The sequence below is a fragment of the Mangifera indica genome, chromosome 20 (genome assembly GCF_011075055.1).
Source record: "Mangifera indica cultivar Alphonso chromosome 20, CATAS_Mindica_2.1, whole genome shotgun sequence".
Classification (NCBI taxonomy): Eukaryota; Viridiplantae; Streptophyta; class Magnoliopsida; order Sapindales; family Anacardiaceae; genus Mangifera; species Mangifera indica.
The window spans coordinates 11,188,156-11,206,175 of record NC_058156.1 but is presented as its reverse complement, the minus strand read 5'-3'; the positions used below and the strand labels follow the sequence as shown (position 1 = coordinate 11,206,175).

Below are 18,020 nucleotides of genomic sequence, written 5' to 3'. Positions count from 1 at the left end.
CTTGGACCGAAAGAGTTGGCCCAAAATGTTTTTTTTTTAAATATTCAAACCGAATTTTAATTTATAATTAGAAAATAAAACTTTACAATTTCATTTCAAGACTAAAATGAAGTTAACAATTATATATCATTAATTTATTTAATATGAATTTAAGCTATTTTATTTCCTTCAATAATACTACCATAGAAAATAATTTTTAAAAATACTAGATATAATTAAAAATAAAAATTGTTTAAATTCCAATAATTAATAATTTATTACTGTACATACACTGTATAGCCATATTACGGTTAGAGAATGTAGATCACACGCGCTATATGCGCGAGAGTGGTGGACATTCACCAGTCCAACAAACAAACGATGCAAAAAGGAACTTTTCCCTCCCTCGCCTCTCCGACTCTATAAATTGGCTCAACACTCTGCTTTCGCCTCAGCCTCACTGTGTACTATTCCATTGCTGCATTTAAGCGACTGGTATTCTCTCTCGAATATTCCATTTCAATTATGCAATGATCTGTTCATGTTGCTTATATGATTCGATTTGTTTTTATGATTAATCTCTTCAATATCTAGCTAGCATTTCTGGTTTACTCTGTTTTCATGGTGCGCAATAATGATTGATTCTGATGTATCTTTGCTGTTGAATTAACCTTAGCAATTTAGATAAGGCATCATCATCTTATTTCTGATAATTATTTTTATTTAGCTTTGTTGATGATTTAATCAGATTAATGTGCGCTGATCATATAGCTAGAATCAATCTACTAGTTTCTTCGAAATTTATCAATCTCAGAGCGTTGTGATGGTGCTTATAATTTAGAGCTATTGCTTGCTTTAGCTTTGTTTGACTCCTGCTGAATCTGTTCCTGCGTTTTGAATCTTGTGTTCCTACTTAATTAACTGCTTCACCTTAGCAAGTTTGTTTATATACTTGTGTTGATGCTTGATTGCCGAGATCATAATTAAAAAGGAAATTAATCGCCACCATTTTTTATTAGTAGTTCAATTATATAATTACATCACGTGTTCTACTGTTGCGAATTTCTTTGGATAATTTCTCCAATAAAACTATGAATTCCAGGTCTTGTTGTGTAGTTGTTGATTATAATTTGTGGTAAATGAGTGGAAATGTTATGTTGAGTGATTTCGTGTGTTGATGTATGCTTGCTGCCGTTTGGTTGCAGAGAAAATAAGTAAGAAAGTTGATGGCGAAAGTGAGGAGGATGAGGCCTGAATGGGCGGTGAAGGTTATCATGATGATAGTGGTAGCATCGATTCTGTTACGCGGCGTCTCTGCTGCAACAAATCATTCTGTTGGTGGATCTTCCGGCTGGGATCTTTCTTCCAACGTCCAAGCTTGGTCCGCCACCACCACCTTTCACGTCGGTGACTCTCTAGGTCTCATCCTCTCTCTCTTTACTAACTAATTACTTTTTCTTTTTCGGTTAGCTTTTGTTTGTTTGGCTGCTAGGAAAATTAGAAAGAAAATGTGAGATTATTTTCTCTTTGTCCCTGTAATTTACTAATTTCGCTGCAATCAAACAATACCACAAGCTCAGTTGCATGGTCAATTTTCAGACGAAGGTTAACTTAAATTACAAAATAGCGCTTGGTTGTGAATTTTTTCGGTACATTTCATTTTGTTTGGCCGCTAGGAAAATAGAAAAAAGATTTGTTAAAGGACGGTCAGTTACTGTTTTCAATATTGGTTTTCCCGGTGGTTGTGAAAAAAAATGAGGGATTTTTTCTTACCTCTTTTCCCAGCAACCAAGCACTTTATGTGCGACTCTGATAAATCGAAAAATGGTTGTCCCTTTTTCTGCTGTAAATTAGATTTTGAATTTTTCATTTTCTATTGCATGAGACCTCATAATTACTGTCATTCAATTTTAAATTTAAATATATCACAATCGACTATTAGTTTTCTGTTTAGTTTGTTTGGCTCCTATGAAAATAGAAAGAAAATGTGGGATTTGTTTTCTGAATTTCAATTTCTAACGGCAAAAAACACTAGGCCAGTAAATAGAGTGAGGATATAATTGGTATTGTGAAAAATAACGACAACAAACTTTTCTGGTATTGTTGGAGCAGTGTTCAAATACACGCCGGCCCATGATGTTTTGGAAGTAGACCATCAGGCATTCACCACGTGTCGTACAACAAACCCAATCAGTACGGACAGCAGTGGCGAGACCGTGATCCAGCTGACTCGACAAGGGACACGCTACTTCATGTGCGGGCGAAGAGGGCACTGCGCATTGGGCCTCAAGCTTCAGGCGGACGTCCTTCCTGAGCTTGAATCCACCAGCAACGAGACCAGCCGCAGTGGAGGGGGAGGCCGTCGTACTCGACAACCACCTCCAAGTACGTCGCCTCCATTGCCGCTTGCGCCGAATCTACCGTCTCCACTGCCTCATACGCCGGACCTATCCATTCCACAGTCAGACGTTGTGCTCCCTTCACCGTCACCGGATGAAAATCAGACGGCTCCTTCACCCTGTCCCTGTAAAAACTCCGGCATTGCGGGGATGATCAAAGTGGATCGTTGGTCGGACTACCAGTGGGTAAGTGATTCAACTCTGCTGCCCTTTATCATTTCTCTTCTCCTATCAGGATTTAGCTTCGGTTTGTTCTTGTTTTGATGATGTGAAGATGAGGAGGACGACATTAATAATTCTCTACAAACCGGTCCATATTAGTAGAGTATGATCGCCAATCTGTTTTGGGTAACCTTTCATTTCTCTTGAAAGTTGCAGAAATTTAATCATCTCTCCCGTTTTGAATTGTAGTTGTTCATGAGTTTGTAATAATGGGAAAAATTATGTGTAAAACAAAATCACATCACAATAATATATAACCCGCAAACCACGTTATAACAGAACATAACCTTAAAAACTTGAAAAAACAAAGCGCCGCAATGTAAACGAAGAAGAAAAGCTTGGGTATGAGTTGACGATCATTGTTGAATTAAAATAAGTTGTCGAGAAGCTCAAATGACCTTTGTGAAGCATAACTTACAGGCTATGAGGGCTAGGCAGCTCATTGCTTCACAAAAGAGACATGGAGGCATTACATCGAGGGGACATTCACCAAAAACTACAATCTTTTTAGCAATCATCAAACAAAATAACAATATGTACAAAATTGTCGAAAGCTACCCCTAACCCTTACTTCCGTCCATTATGTCAGCTCCAGGTGCAATCATTGCGGTATAGGTAGCAACGTGATAAAAGCGTGAAGTTGTTTGGTTTCATAGACTATTAAGTGTGGAGAATGCACGAGTTAAATCATGAGCAATATTGAAGAAAGAAACCCTTGATCAATAATTTGAACGGTAAAAAAAAAATTATACGTATAAGAGAATATAAATTTAAGTTAATATGAATTTAAGTTTTATATAACAATATATTAAGATCAAATTTTTTATTTACTTAATTAAATAATCATAAAGTTAGTTACTAAATTTAAGATTTATCCTATCTTATTTGGTAGTAATCATATATTGAAGAAGAAATTGGATTATCCTTACATAAATTCATAAAAAAGTTATATACACAGCCGACCTTGAGTATGGGGGTGTTTGAGGTACCCTAAGGGCAATTCTAATGCCAAATCTATAAGGCCATGACAATTACCACTAGTGGGATAAATTTATTTAGTCCTAACACTTTGGTTTACTCAAAGGAAGTCCAATAATTTCAATAATTTTAATTTTAACATATAGAAAGGAGATAAGTTATCTAACATATAAATTTATTTACAAAATAAAACAAAATTCACTTAAAAAACATAATTTTTTTAACATCCTCGTTTCGTTATTTTATGTTAAAATATACATTAATTCGTTTTATATAATAATAAAACAAAATTACATATTTTTAAAAAAACTCAAAATAACCTTTCAATTTGAACTCGATTGAAGTTCAACTTAAACAATTTTGATTTAAGTTAAACTAAATTGAACATAATTTTTAATATTAAACCAGTTCGGTTTGGATTTAACCTTAGTCTCAATTAAGCAAATGAACTTTAGAAGTCTCTACATTCCTAGTACAAAGGGTTACATGACTATAAAGTAGGCTACAAATCTTCACATGGAGTAGTGATTCATGGAATGATAAAAAGAATTAGGTTTAGAAAAGATGATGATGAAGAGAGTACCAAAATTTCTCCTAACTCTATAGAATATAAAATCGTTAATACAAAGATAAAAATAGCAACAACACGAGATATCAAACTAATTTTTTATTAAGTAATTGAACTTTATTTTTTAATTAAAAAGTTTAAATTTTTCTAATTTTATATCGAAAAGAATAAAACTGAAAAATGGTTCTAACCCCTAAACCATTAAAACTATTACAATGAATTTTTTTAATTAAGAAATGATGATTAAGACAATTTTTAATGTTGTCTTAGAAATTCTACTTTTTCAACTTATAAATGTCATTTATTTTGAATTAAGTTTGGCTATAAAATTTTTAAGAAAACTTTCATGTCATAATCAATAAATAAGGGGTCAACCTGATAGATAGTTGAAGGAAGGTTACTATTGTAATTTCACTACAAAATACAAGTTTCTTATATAAACGAACGAAGGACTAACCCCGTTTGAGCCCCAAAAAAGGGGGCGCAGAAGACACTGATGCTGAAAAGCTTGATTCGTCGTTTTTCTTCTTCCCCGTCTTCATTCACAAAATCAGGTAAAGCACCTACAAATATACGAGAAGATTCAGTACTGAAGGTGGCCCAGCTTGAAAAATTCCTTAAAAGAGATTTTAAAAAAGGTAATATTACTCTCGATAAAGCACGCTATGTCTTTGATTTTATGATTCAAATGCAGCCCACACCTCCTATTGAATCATTTAACAGGTTCTTTGGAGCCGTTGCTAAGAAGAACTTTTATGAAGATGTTATTTTGCTTTACAGTAGAATTGATTCGATTGGGTTATTGCCGAATTTTATTACATTGAATATTTTAATTAATTGCTTTTGTAATGTGGGTCGAGTTTGTGATAGTTTTGTTGCTTTTGGGAGGATTTTGAGGTGTGGTTTTAACCAAATGCTGTGACTTTGACTTCTTTGTTTAAAGGTCTGTGTTTGGAGAAGAGGAGTACGGAGGCTATGGAGTTTCTGAAGAAAATGGTTGTCTTTGGGGTTAGGCCTAACGAGATTACGTATGGAACTTTGATTAATGGCTTGTGTCGAACAGGGAACATGGCTATTGCCCTTAAATTACTCAAACAAATGGCTGATGGGAATGGTCAAGGGGTGTTATCTGCAAGCCTGGCATTGTTTGTTATAGTAGTATTATTGATGGTCTTTGTAAAGACGGGCTGATAGATAAGGCAAAGGAATTGTTTTTGGAAATGAGGGGTAAGGGAATTAAGCCAAATGTGGTTGTTTGCACCTCTCTAATTTATGGTTGGTGTTTTGTGGTGAGCTCTTGTTTTTTGAGATGGAAAATCATGGATTGCAGCCTAATGTGGTAACGTTTACTTCATTGATAAGTGGGCTTTGCAAGGTGGGGAAGATGGATGAAACTTATGGATATTTTGAAATGATTACTCAAAAGGTTTGCAGCCTAATGTGGTGACCTTTACTACAATGATAAATGGGCTTTGCATGGTGGGGAAGATGGATGAAGCTAATGGGTTGTTTGATATGATGATTCAAAAAGGTTTGCAACCTAATGTGGTGACATTTACTACATTGATAAGTAGGCTTTGCAAGGTAGGGAAGATGGAGGAAGCTAGTGGGTTGATGGAAATGATGAGTAAAAAAGGTTTGCAGCCTAATGTGGTGACATTTAATACATTGCTAAATGGGCTTTGCAAGGTAGGGAAGATGGAGGAAGCTAGTGGGTTGATGGAAAAGATGAGTCAAAAAGGTTTGCAGCCAAATGTGGTGACATTTAATAAATTGCTAAATGGGCTTTGCATGGTATGGAAGATGGATGAAGCTAATGGGTTGTTTGAAATGATGACTCAAGGAGGTTTGCAGCCTGATGTGGTGACGTTTACTACATTAATAAGTGGGCTTTGCAAGGTGGGGGAGATGGATGAAGCTTATGGATTGTTTGAAATGATAACTCAAAAAGGTTTGCAGCCTAATGCAGTGACAATTAATGTATTGCTAAATGGGCTTTGCATGGTGAGGAGGATGGACGAAGCTAATGGGTTGTTTGAAATGATGACTCAAAGAGGTTTGCAGCCTGATGTTGTGATGTTTAATACATTGATAAGTGGACTCTGCAAGGTGGGGAAGATGGATGAAGCTTATGGATTGTTTGAAATGATTGCTCAAAAAGGTTTGCAGCCTGGTGTGGTGACGTTTAATACATTGATAAGTGAGTTTTGCAAGAAGGGGAAGATGGAGGAAGTTAACCAGTTGTTGGAATTGATGAGGGAAAGAGGTTTTGCAACCCGATATGGTGATGTTTCATACATTGATTAATGGGTTTTGCAGGGTGGGGAAGATAGAGGAAGGTAATGGGTTGTTGGGATTGATGATTAAAAGAGGTTTGCGACCAAGCACATGTACTTGGACCACTTTGATAGATGGTTATTGCTTTATGGACAGATTTGATGATGCCAGGGAGCTGCTAATCTCTATGGAGAGCAAAAAATGTAAGTCTGATGTTGTTGGTAATAATACTTAAAATTATTGTGAAATTGTTGGGAGTTGCTTCCTTCATTAGCTGTCCAAATGCCAATGAGAAGCTGACTTGATAAATGTTGATGCCATTGATTTTACAAACTTTTTCTTTTTTTTGGTTGTGAATGTCTGTAAGTTTATGTTATAAGTGATACTGTTTTCTATGTAGCATCCTTTAATCATAAGTCTGCACATATAATTCCGTATATTACTATTATTATTATTATTATTATTTGCTTGTATCAATTTGTTGTTAGTCACCTGAATTCTAACTGCTCTAATTATTTTAATTGCTTCATTTTGCTATGAGTTCAGGATATTCAGAGAGTATACATCATCACACGTCTATGTATCACTTTCCTGGTGAGTCTGGTCAGAAATTCTTTTGGATTTGCTTCTACAACTTTGCGTTTGTTCTTGTTGCAATTGAAATTTTAGTTCCCGTATCAGGATGGTTACTCCTTTTCCGAAGACATGGCGTGCCATCTGTAGTTGAAGATGGATATCGCACACTTTCAAGCCAAGAGATTTACTTACCTTGAATTCAAAAAGGCAACACAAAATTTTGAGGAAGAGCTACGGTGAAGTTAACAAGGATGTTTAAGATGATGAAAGAGCAATCTGTATGAAGAGATTTGGGGATACATATCTAGGACAAAAAAACATTTTGGGTTGAAGTCAGTATAATTGGAAAATCTAGGGATTCAGTTCAGAAGCCAGTCACAGGCTCATTCAATGAGTATATTGAAAATTCATCTCTTGACAAACACTTAATTCTCACCATGAGTGGCTAGAATAGGTTATTCTTTGTGATGTGAAACCTGAAAGCATACACCTAGAGTGTACATTTGAACCAAGATATCAGATTTTGGCATAGCCAAATTGTTCCAGGGTGGCAAACAAACTTGGGAAGTCTCTGGGACTTGCAGTACAAAGGGTTGCTCGGCTCAAGAGAGGCTGTGATACTTCATAGCACCTCCACGGTTGATGTTTGTGGCTACGAAGTGGTGATTCTTGAAATGGTGTAAGGAATTCAGGTTTCAAATCTGATGGTAGGGATGTGATAATGAGTAAGAAGTTGAGTTGACAAGAATTGCCAGGACAGTGAAAAGGAAAATGCAATTTGGAGGATAGAGGAGTGGGTTGATGAAAAATTGAATGGAAATTTTAGCCGAACCAGGCTGCAAAATTGATGGAAATTGGGATATATTTTGCGGAGGAAGATAGAAACAAGAGACTGCAGTAGTCCTCTTTCAAAATGTGAAGTTGAAGCTGAAGTCCATTGAGTGGACAATCAGTAGCTACAAAAGCTGTACCGAGCAGTTTTTATTGTTTTTGGTGTTTTATGCGGTTGATTCAACTTCAAAAAAACGGTCTGACATGATAGTTCAACTTTGAATGAGCATCTGACTCCCAAAAAATTTTTTTCATTAAAAAAAAAATTAGAGAGAGATCGATTTGACTTAAATTTATAACTAAGTGTAAATTGAAACACAAATTCATGTACATGGATTCAAACAAGAAAATTTGAGTACTATTTTTGCATTTATTATGGATTTTTGTCCAAAATTTGAATTGAATATTCAGGAAAAAAAAATTCCTGAAGCATTCGGCCTTTTATCACATAAAGTATATAAATAAAATAAAGGAAAAGGACAATTTTCTAGTCAAGTTTTGTTGAAATAATAAATATATATCTGTGATAAATGAAAATTTCAAATACTTATTTAAATTTTACTTTGTTAGGATATACTTATAAATTTTCTGTTAGAGTTAAGAGGTAAATTTGTTATTTTATCAATAACATTAAAATAATTAAATAATATCTCATTTTTCTTCTTTGGTTTGAAAAATTAACATTTTCTTTTTACATTAAATTTTAAAAAATTTACTTTTCTCCCCCTAAAATTCAGTCACTTTCTCTGGCGAATGGTCAACCAATAGCAAAGGAATAAGACGGAGTCATCTAGAAAATGACTGTCATCCAAGGATGATGATCATCCAGATTGAACAACAAGAGTCATCCTCACTAAACAATGGATGATAAGCGTTGTCAAGTCGCCCAACTACCAACCGCATTGGTCGCCCATGGCCGAAGGGAGGAGTGAAGAAAAAATTAGGGATTTAGGAGGAAAATATCACTTTTCAGAGTTTAGGTATAGGGGTTAAATGTTAATTTTTAAAATCTAAGAGAAAAAATAAAATAAAATTATATATTTTTTAATATTATTATTAAATAATTGTTTTACCCTTGTATTTAACGAAAAATTTAATGATAATTTATGAATAGATAAGTGTTTAAATTTTTTATTTATCATGAATATATTTTTTAAATTAAGCTAAAACTTCAGCAAGAAATAATCCTTTACCCTTAAAATAAAAATAAAAATTGATTATAGAAGAACAAATATTGTTGAATATATTATCAACCTCAACTCGTAAATAAAATTCTATCTATATGTTTTAAAGGTAGATTTAATTCAAGTTAGCTCTAATTTCGGTTATTGTTTGGTTTAAACAAATTGAGCTCAATTATTCAATACTACAGTGCATTGATTCACCCTTAGAAAAGTTTTAAAAACTGGTGAATTAATTTCTGGAATTTTTCCAAACCACTTTAATATAATGTTTACATTTATAATTTATTGTTTTATATTCAATTTTTTTGAAGTATAATTATGATTTTTTAAACTATTGAGAGTAGCTTAATATTTTAAAATTCTTGAAAGACCTTAAACTTTTTTTTAAATTTCCAAACACCCTCTACAAATTAAAAAAGACTCCATATTTTCAAAATGTATAGTTTATCCTAAATATACAATTTTACAACAAAAATATTTTTATTTACAAGAAAAGAGAAAAAAAAATGAGAGTAAAAATAATTAATAATAAGAGGCTTTTTATATAATTGAAATTTTTAAAAAGTCATTTTTTATCTTTTGTTAATTTAAGGTATGATAATAATTCAAAAAATGAAATAATAGGGAGAAAATTGTAATTTTAATTATTGTTTCATTAATAAAGATTATTTTAGGTAAGAAATTGACACATATACTTAATTTTGGGTAATATTTATGCGGGATATTAATTAAAATAAGCAAAAACTTTTCCGCTTATACTTTTTCAGGCAAACACACAGTAGTTTTACTTTTATAAGCAAATTTTTTGTAACTCTAAAAATACCCTCCTAGCCTTGTAGGTGTAGGCGCTGAAAGGAAGGTGTTGTGCATGCGGTGCGTGCGAAATGCGCGCGGTGCGTACAGAGTGCGGGGGTACGTGCAGTGCGCGCATCCTTTCTTATATATATATATATATTAATTAAATAATATAATATTTAATATAATATACATAAATAATAATAATAATATTTAAATATTATATATATATATATATATTAATTAAATAATATAATATTTAATATAATATACATAAATAATAATAATAATATTTAAATATATTATATATATATATATTAATTATATAATATAATATTTAATATAATATACATAAATAATAATAATAATATTTAAATATATATTATATATATATATATAATATTATAATATAATATATATAAAATAATATAATATATATTTAAAAATTATTATTATTATTATTTATATATATTATATTAAATATTATAATATTAAATATAATATATATAAATAATAATAATAATTTTTAAATAATATAATATATATTTAAAAATTATTATTATTATTATTATTTATGTATATTATATTAAATATTATAATATTTAATATTTATTTATTTATTATATTTTTTAAATATTATATTATATTATTTAATATATATATATATATATATATATATATATATATATATATATATATATAAAAGAAAGTGTGCGCGCAGTTGTTTATATATATTATATGAGAGTGCGCGCACTCTATACGCACTGCACACTGGGCATGCACCGTGTGCACTATGCACCCACCGCACGCACTTCGCACGTACCACGTGCACCATACCTTCCTTCCAGCGCCTACACCTACAGGGCTGGGAGTGTATTTTCAGAGTTACAAAACAATTTACTTATAAAAATAAAACTACTGTGTGTTTGCCTAAAAAGGTATAAGTAGAAAATTTCTTGTCTATTTTAATTAATAACCCTATTTATGCAACTAAGGTTGACAATATTTTTAAGGCCGAACCCTAAATTAATTCACATGTAGACCCACACAAAAGACTAAGCCATGATTGAACCCCAAAGAAAATCCATAAAGGCTGATGCTGAAATGGTGCTCAAGAGCTTGATTGCTTGATTCGTCGTTTTTCTTCTTCTCTTTCTTCATTCGCAAAACCAGGTAAACGAACTACAACTATACCAGAAGATCGTAAAGCATTCCAGCTCAATAAATTCCTTCATAATGATTGCAAAGAAGGTAATATTACTGTAGATGAAGCGCTCTATTTCTTTGGATACGTGATTCAAATGAAACGCACTCCTCCGATGTTATCATTTAATCTGTTGTTTGGAGCCCTTGCTAAGAATAAGTTTTATAAAGAAGTTATTTTGCTTTATAAGAGAGTGGATTCAATTGGGTTGTTGCTGGATTTATTTACTTTTAGTATTTTAATTTATTGCTTTTGTAATGCGGCTCGTGTTTATGATGGTTTTGTTGTTTTTGGTAGAATTTTGAGGTGGGGTTGTAACCCAGATGCTAGGACTTTGAATTTTTTTGATTAAAGGTTTGTGTTTGAAGAATAGGAGTATGGAGGCTATGGAGTTTCTAAAGAAAATGGTTGTATTTGGGATTAGTTCTAACGAGACCACTCATGCAACTTTGATTGATGGGTTGTGTAGAACAGGGAACACGACTGATGCACTTAAATTACTGGAAGAAATGGCTAATGGGAATGGTGAAGGGGGTGTTATCTGTAAGCCTGATAAATTTTGTTATAGTAGTGTTATCGATGGTCTTTGTAAAGATAGGTTGGTAGATAAGGCTAAAAAGTTATTTTTGGAAATAAGGGGTAAGGGGTAAGGGAATTGAGCCAATGCGGCTGTGTGCACCTCACTAGTTAATGGTCGGTGTTCTGTGGAAAATTTGGAGGAGGCTGAGCACTTTCTCGTTGAGATCGAAAATCAAGGTGTGCAGCCTAATGTGGTGACTTTTAATGCAATAATAAGTGGGCTTTGCAAGAAGGGGAAGATGGAGGAAGCTAGTAGGCATTTGGAATTAATGACTCAAAGAGGTTTACAACCTAATCTGGTGACATTTACTACATAGATAAGTGGGCTTTGCAAAGTGGGGAAGATGGATGAAGCTTATAGGTTGTTTGAAATGATGACTCAAAAAGTTTTGCATTCTGATGTGGTGACTTTTACTGCAATGATAAATGGGCTTTGCAAGGAGGGGAAGATGGAGGAAGCTACTGGGTTGTTCGAAATGATGACTCAAAGAGGTTTGCAGCCTGATGTGGTGACACTTACTACATAAATAAGAGGGTTTTGCAAGATAGGGAAGATGGTGGAGGCTAATGGGTTGTTGGAATTGATGAGTGAAAGAGGTTTGCAGCCTAATGTAGTAACTTTTACTACAATGATAAATGGGCTTTTCAACGAGGGAAGATGGAAGAAGGTAATGGGATGTTTGAAACGATGGCTCAAAGAGGTTTGCAGCCTGATGTGGTGATGTTTAGTGCAATGATAAATGGGCTTTGCTAGGTGGGAAAGATGGAGGAAGCTAATGGATTGTTGGGATTGATGATTAAAAGAGGTTTGCAACCAAATACAATTGCTTGGACTGCTTTGATGGATGGTTATTGCTTGATGGGCAGATTTGATCATGCAAGGGAGCTGCTAATCTCTTTGGAGAGCAAAAAGTCTAAGTCAGATGTTGCTAGTAATAATATTTAAATTATTTTGAAAATGTTGGAAGTTGCTTCGTTCATTTGCTGTCCAAAAGCCTACAAGAAGCTGACATGATAAATGTTGATGCCATTGACCATACAAACTATTTGCTATGTTGTGAATGTCTGTAAGTTTATGTTATAAGTGATGCTATTTTCTATGTAGCATCCTTTGATTATAAGTCTGCACATATGATTGTGTGTGTGTCTGTGTATATTTGCTTATTTCAATATGTTGCTAGTCACCTGAATTCTGATTGCTTATTATTTCAATTGCTTCTTTTTGCAATGAGGTCAAGATATTTGGAGAGTATACATCATCACACATCTATGTATTGCTTTCCTGGTGAGTCTGGTCAGAAATTCTTATGGATTTGCTTCTTCATCTTTGCATTTGTTCTTGGTGCAATTGAAATTTTAGTTCTAGTGTCAGGATGGTTACTCCTTTTTCTGAATTGAAGATGGATATTGCGCACTTTCAAGCCGATAGATTTAGTTACCTTGAACTCAAAAAGGCAACACAAAATTTTGAGGATTAGATGATGAAAGAGCAATCTCTGAAAAGAGACCTGGAGATGCATATCAAGGACAAGAAACATTTTGGGTTGAAGTCATTATAATTGGAAAAATCTGTCACATGAACCCGGTGAGAATGTAGGGATTTTGTTCAGAAGACAGTCACGGACTGAGTCTCTGAGTATATTGAAAGTTTTTCTCTTGACAAACAATTATTCTCTTCAGAAATTCATCTTGGGTGGGAAGAGGTTTAAAGTTGCTTGGGAACAGCTAAGGGCTGGCTAAGTTGTTCCAGAGGGGCAAACTTCAGAAGTCTCCAGGATTCCTGGTACTAAGGGTTAAATAGCTCCAGAGTGGGCTATGAATCTTCCTAGGTAGTGGTGATTCTTAATATGGTAATTCTTTATAGCAGGGGAATATTAGGGTTGTATTCAAATCGAACCATCTTAAGCTCGTTTGCTAGCTCGGTTAGAACAAGCTGAAATGAGCTTGGCTTTAATGAGCTCAAGTTCGAGCTTGAGCTCTAACTCAAGTTTGGAGGGTGTTCGATTTGCTAAGTTTGTGAGTTTTAAAAGGGTCAATTCAAATAGGTTAAAACAACATAGTTTTAATTAATACATATCAAAATGACCTTGTTTTAAATAAGTTAAGTACTAAATCAAACTCAATTTGAATTATAGTTAAACTCAAATCAAACTTGAGTTATATTTTTCTTAAACTGAATTAAATTCGAACTGATATAAGATAGAGTTTATTAAACTTAAGTTTAGGCTCGAGCTTGACGTAATTTGAGCTCGATTAGGTTTAGATTCACCCCCTACAAGAGGATGGTTTTGAGGAGAGTTTCGAGGATTGTCCCGGTTCTTGGGAATGTGAAACTGACGACTATTTTAAATTAATTTTGCTATAAATATAATTTAAGTGAGATTCAGTATAGAATAAAAATTAAAGAAAGCTTTTATGTTATAATAATTAATAACTTAAAATGTGAATTATTTTTAGGTTAAGGGGAAAGATAGTACAAGGAAGGTTAGTATTGTAAATTCATAACAGAATTACTAATTTTTATATAAACGAACGGCGGACTACGCCCGATTAAGCCCCAAAATATCCAAAAAACGCCGACGCCGAAATGGCGCTCAAAAGCTTGATCCGTCTTTTTCCTTCTCCTCCTCCTTCATTCACAAAACCAGGTAAAGTAACTACTACTATACCAGAAAATTCGGTAGCCCAGCTTAATAAATTCCTTAAAAAAGATTGTAAAGAAGGTAATATTACTCTAGATGAAGCACGCTATTTCTTTCGATACATGATTCAAATGAAACCCAGTCCTCCTATGTCATCATTTAATCTGTTGTTTGGAGCCCTTGCTAAGAATAAGCTCTATGAAGATGTTATTTTGCTTTACAAGAGAGTGCATTCGATTGGGTTGTTGCCGGATTTTATTACTCTGAATATTTTAATTAATTGTTTTAGTAATGTAGGTCGAGTTTGTGATGGTTTTGTTGTTTTTGGGAGGATTTTGAGGTGGGGTTTTACCCCAAATGCTGTGAGTTTGACTTCTTTGATTAAAGGTTTGTGTTTGCAGAATAGGAGTACGGAGGCTATGGAGTTTCTGAAGAAAATGGTTGCCTTTGGAGTGAGGCCCAACGAGATTACATATGGAACTTTGATTAACGGGTTGTGTCAAACAGGGAACACGGCTATTGCCCTTAAATTACTTGAACAAATGGCTGATGGGAATGGTGAAGGGGGCGTTATCTGCAAGCCTGGTATTTTTTGTTATAGTAGTATTATTGATGGTCTTTGTAAAGATGGGTTGATAGAGAAGGCAAAAGAATTGTTTTTGGAAATGAGGGGTAAGGGAATTAAGCCAGATGTAGTTGTTTGCACCTCTCTAATATACGGTTGTTGTTTCGTGGGAAATTTGGAGGAGGCTTCGCTCCTGTTTAGTGAGATGGAAAATCAAGGTTTGCAACCTAATGTGATGACGTTTACTACATTGATAAATGGGCTTTGCAAAGAGGGGAAGATGAAAGAAGCTAATGGGTTGTTGGAATTGATGAATCAAAGAGCTTTGCAGCCTGATGTGGTGACATATACTACATTGATAAGTGGACTTTGCAAGGTGGGGAAGATGGAAGAAGCTAATGGGTTGTTGGAATTGATGAGTCAAAGAGGTTTGCAACTTGATGTGGTGACTTTTAATACAATAATAAATGGGCTTTGTAAGGAGGGGAAGATGGAGCTTGCTAATAGGTATTTGGAGTTAATGATTCAAAGAGGTTTGCAGCCTGATGTGGTGACGTTTAATACTTTGATAAGTGGACTTTGCAAGGTGGGAAAGATGGAGGAAGCTAATGGGTTGTTAGAATTGATGAGGGAAAGAGGTTTGCAACCTGATGTAGTGACATTTAATACATTGATAAGTGGATTTTGTAAGGTCGGGAAGATTGAGGAAACTAATGGGTTGTTGGAATTGATGAGTCAGAGGGGTTTGCAGCTTGATGTGGTGACTTTTAATACTATAATAAATGGGCTTTGTAAGGTTGGGAAGATGAAGGATGCTAATACGTATTTTGAATTAATGTCTCAAAAAGGTTTGCAACCTAATGTGGTGACATTTACAACTCTGATAAGTGGCTTTTGCAAGATGGGAAAGATGGAGGAAGCTAACGGGTTGTTTGAAATGATGACTCAAAGAGGTTTACAACCTGATGTGGTGACGATTTCTACATTGATAAGTGGGCTTTGCAAGGTGGGAAAGGTGGAGGAAGCTAATGGATTGATGGAAATGATGAGACAAAAAGATATGCGGCCTAAATGGGTGACTTTTAATACAATGATAAATGGATTTTGCAAGGTGGGGAAGATAGAGAAAGCTATTGGGTTGTTTGAAATGATGACTCAAAAAGGTTTGCTACCTGATGTGGTGACATTTACCACATTGATAAGTGGGCTTTGCAAGGTGGGCAAGATGGAAGAAGCTAATGGGTTGTTTGAAATGATGACTCAAAGAGGTTTGTTGCCTGATGTGGTGACATTTACTACATTGATAGATGGGTTTTGCAAGGTGGGGAAGATGGAGAAAGCTAATGAGTTATTTGAAATGATGTCTCAAAGAGGTTTGCAGCCTGATGTGGTTACGTTTACTACGTTGATAAGTGGGCTTTGCAAGGTGGGAAATATTGAGAAAGTTAATGAGTTGTTGGAATTGATGAGTCAGAAAGGTTTGCAGCTTGATGTGGTGACTTTTAATGCAATAATAAATGGGTTTTGTAAGGAGGGGAAGATGGAGGATGCTAATAGGTACTTAGAATTAATGACTCAAAGAGGTTTGCAGCCTGATGTGATGACGTTTACTACTTTGATAAGTGGGTTTTGTAAGGTGGGAAAGATGGAGGAAGCTAATGGGTTTTTGGAATTGATGAGTCAAAGATGTCTGCAGCCTGATGTAATAACGTATACTATATTGATTAATGGGTTCTGCAATGTAGGGAAGATGAAGGAAGCTAATGGATTGTTTGCATTGATGATTAAAAGAGGTTTGCAACCAAACAGATGATGCATGGTTATTGCTTGATGGGCAGATTGATGATGCAAGGGAGCTGCTAATTTCTTATGAGAGCCAGAGGTGTAAGTCTGATGTTGTTAGTTATAATACTTTGATCAGTGCCTACAGCAAGAATAAGAAAGCAGAGAATGCAGTGAACCTATACAAGCAAGTGATTTTATTTCCTGTCCAAAAGCCAACAAGAGGCTGATGATGGCTTGTGGAAAAAGGGATGCTCGGAATTGCTTGGGAGCTATTTCAGAAGCTGCTTCATGAAGTCTTGATTCCAACCATTGTGACATATAACATCTTAATACATGGCTTTTGTTAAGAAGGGAAACTGGAAAAGGCATATGATTATTTATCAAATATGGAAAAGAAGGGTTGTTACATTCGATATGCTTATGAGAGGTTTCTTACAAAATAATGAGGCAGCTGAAGTGATTGACTTCTTCACAAAATGGACAGAAATGTGATGCCAGATTTATCCATAATTTCAATCTGGTTCACCAAATCAAAAGATTCAACTGTTGTTTGGATGGCTGACTCTGAGAGACCATTCAATGGCAAGGGCTCAAAAGTTTCTTTGCAACAAAATGGTGATATGGTCCTGCAGGCTGTTGATGGCTCAGTGATATGGACTATTAACACCTCCTTTACTGATGCTGATAGAGTTGAGCTTTTGGAATCTGGAAATCTTGTTCTGAAGGATATAAATCTAGCATTCTATGGCAAACTTGAAGCTTTGCATACAAACCACCCTTTACAAAGACAAGAAAATTGGATTCTATATCTGGACCAGGAGTTTTTGCTTCTGGGTACTTTAGCTTATATTTTAATGATGAATATGTGTTGATGCTGATGTGTGATGCTGCGGATATTTCAAGTGTGTGTTGGCCTGATCCTGATAAGGATGTGTTCCAAAATGGAAGAAAAATGTAAAACAGTAGTGGAGTGGTTGTTTCAGATGAAAGAGGCAATTTCTTGTCAAGTTATAGACTGCAATTCAGTGCTCTATAGCTTCAATGAGCCATGACTCTGGATGGTTAAATGTGTTCTACAGCAGTGTCAAGTTCATGGAGTCTGTGGGAGAAATGGGAACTGTACTTATGCACAAGATAAGCCGAAGTGTTCATGCCCTCCATGGTTCAAGGTAACTGAGCCAGGTGATTCGAATAAAAGGGTGCATGATTATCATCGACAGAAGTTTAACTTCAAACTCCAAATGACATTCATCAAAGGTTCAAAATTTGATTTCTAGGATTTGATCTCAATTTCACTTAACATTCATCAAAAGAGGAATGTATGAAACTTTGCTTAGATGATTTTTCAGGCTATCAAGAGTATCTCATGGCTTTACAAAAAGTGTTGTTTTCAATGGAGAGAAATATGAGCACACAGTACCTAGATGATATGGTTG

The 18,020-nt window shown here is 34.4% G+C and overlaps 3 protein-coding genes across 5 annotated transcripts; all 3 read left to right on the top strand.

Moving 5' to 3' along the window:
* Nucleotides 1-1,204: 1,204 nt before the first annotated feature.
* Nucleotides 1,205-2,757, top strand: LOC123203819 (blue copper protein-like). The gene is made up of 2 exons (XM_044620264.1): nt 1,205-1,398; nt 2,092-2,757. Exons 1-2 carry the CDS (start codon nt 1,206-1,208, stop codon nt 2,640-2,642), a joined length of 744 nt encoding a protein of 247 aa, XP_044476199.1. The 5' UTR covers nt 1,205; the 3' UTR covers nt 2,643-2,757.
* A 1,867-nt stretch (nt 2,758-4,624) lies between these two features.
* LOC123203991 (pentatricopeptide repeat-containing protein At1g62910-like) lies at nt 4,625-8,056 on the top strand. 3 transcript variants are annotated; one of them, XM_044620504.1, is made up of 4 exons: nt 4,625-4,784; nt 5,090-6,626; nt 6,970-7,017; nt 7,105-8,056. In XM_044620504.1, the coding sequence occupies exon 2, from the start codon at nt 5,605-5,607 to the stop codon at nt 6,451-6,453; it is 849 nt and encodes a 282-aa protein (XP_044476439.1). In that variant the 5' UTR covers nt 4,625-4,784; nt 5,090-5,604; the 3' UTR covers nt 6,454-6,626; nt 6,970-7,017; nt 7,105-8,056. The 3 variants fall into 3 exon arrangements, with proteins under 3 accessions (XP_044476439.1, XP_044476440.1, XP_044476438.1); XM_044620505.1 differs by having other exon boundaries at nt 7,093-8,056; XM_044620503.1 differs by having other exon boundaries at nt 6,970-8,056.
* A 2,857-nt stretch (nt 8,057-10,913) lies between these two features.
* On the top strand, nt 10,914-17,996 carry LOC123203987 (pentatricopeptide repeat-containing protein At1g62720-like). The gene is made up of 3 exons (XM_044620499.1): nt 10,914-11,060; nt 12,831-12,877; nt 14,636-17,996. The coding sequence occupies exon 3, from the start codon at nt 14,654-14,656 to the stop codon at nt 16,610-16,612; it is 1,959 nt and encodes a 652-aa protein (XP_044476434.1). The 5' UTR covers nt 10,914-11,060; nt 12,831-12,877; nt 14,636-14,653; the 3' UTR covers nt 16,613-17,996.
* The last annotated feature ends 24 nt before the right edge of the window (nt 17,997-18,020 follow it).

Bases quoted from the DNA above. Each gene is read 5' to 3' on its own strand.
- LOC123203991 (XM_044620504.1), top strand. From the start codon at position 5,605: ATGATAAATGGGCTTTGCATGGTGGGGAAGATGGATGAAGCTAATGGG.
- LOC123203819 (XM_044620264.1), top strand. From the start codon at position 1,206: ATGGCGAAAGTGAGGAGGATGAGGCCTGAATGGGCGGTGAAGGTTATC. The intron at 1,399-2,091 runs GTCTCATCCTCT...TTGTTGGAGCAG, and splicing joins TCACGTCGGTGACTCTCTAG to TGTTCAAATACACGCCGGCC.
- LOC123203987 (XM_044620499.1), top strand. From the start codon at position 14,654: ATGGAGTTTCTGAAGAAAATGGTTGCCTTTGGAGTGAGGCCCAACGAG.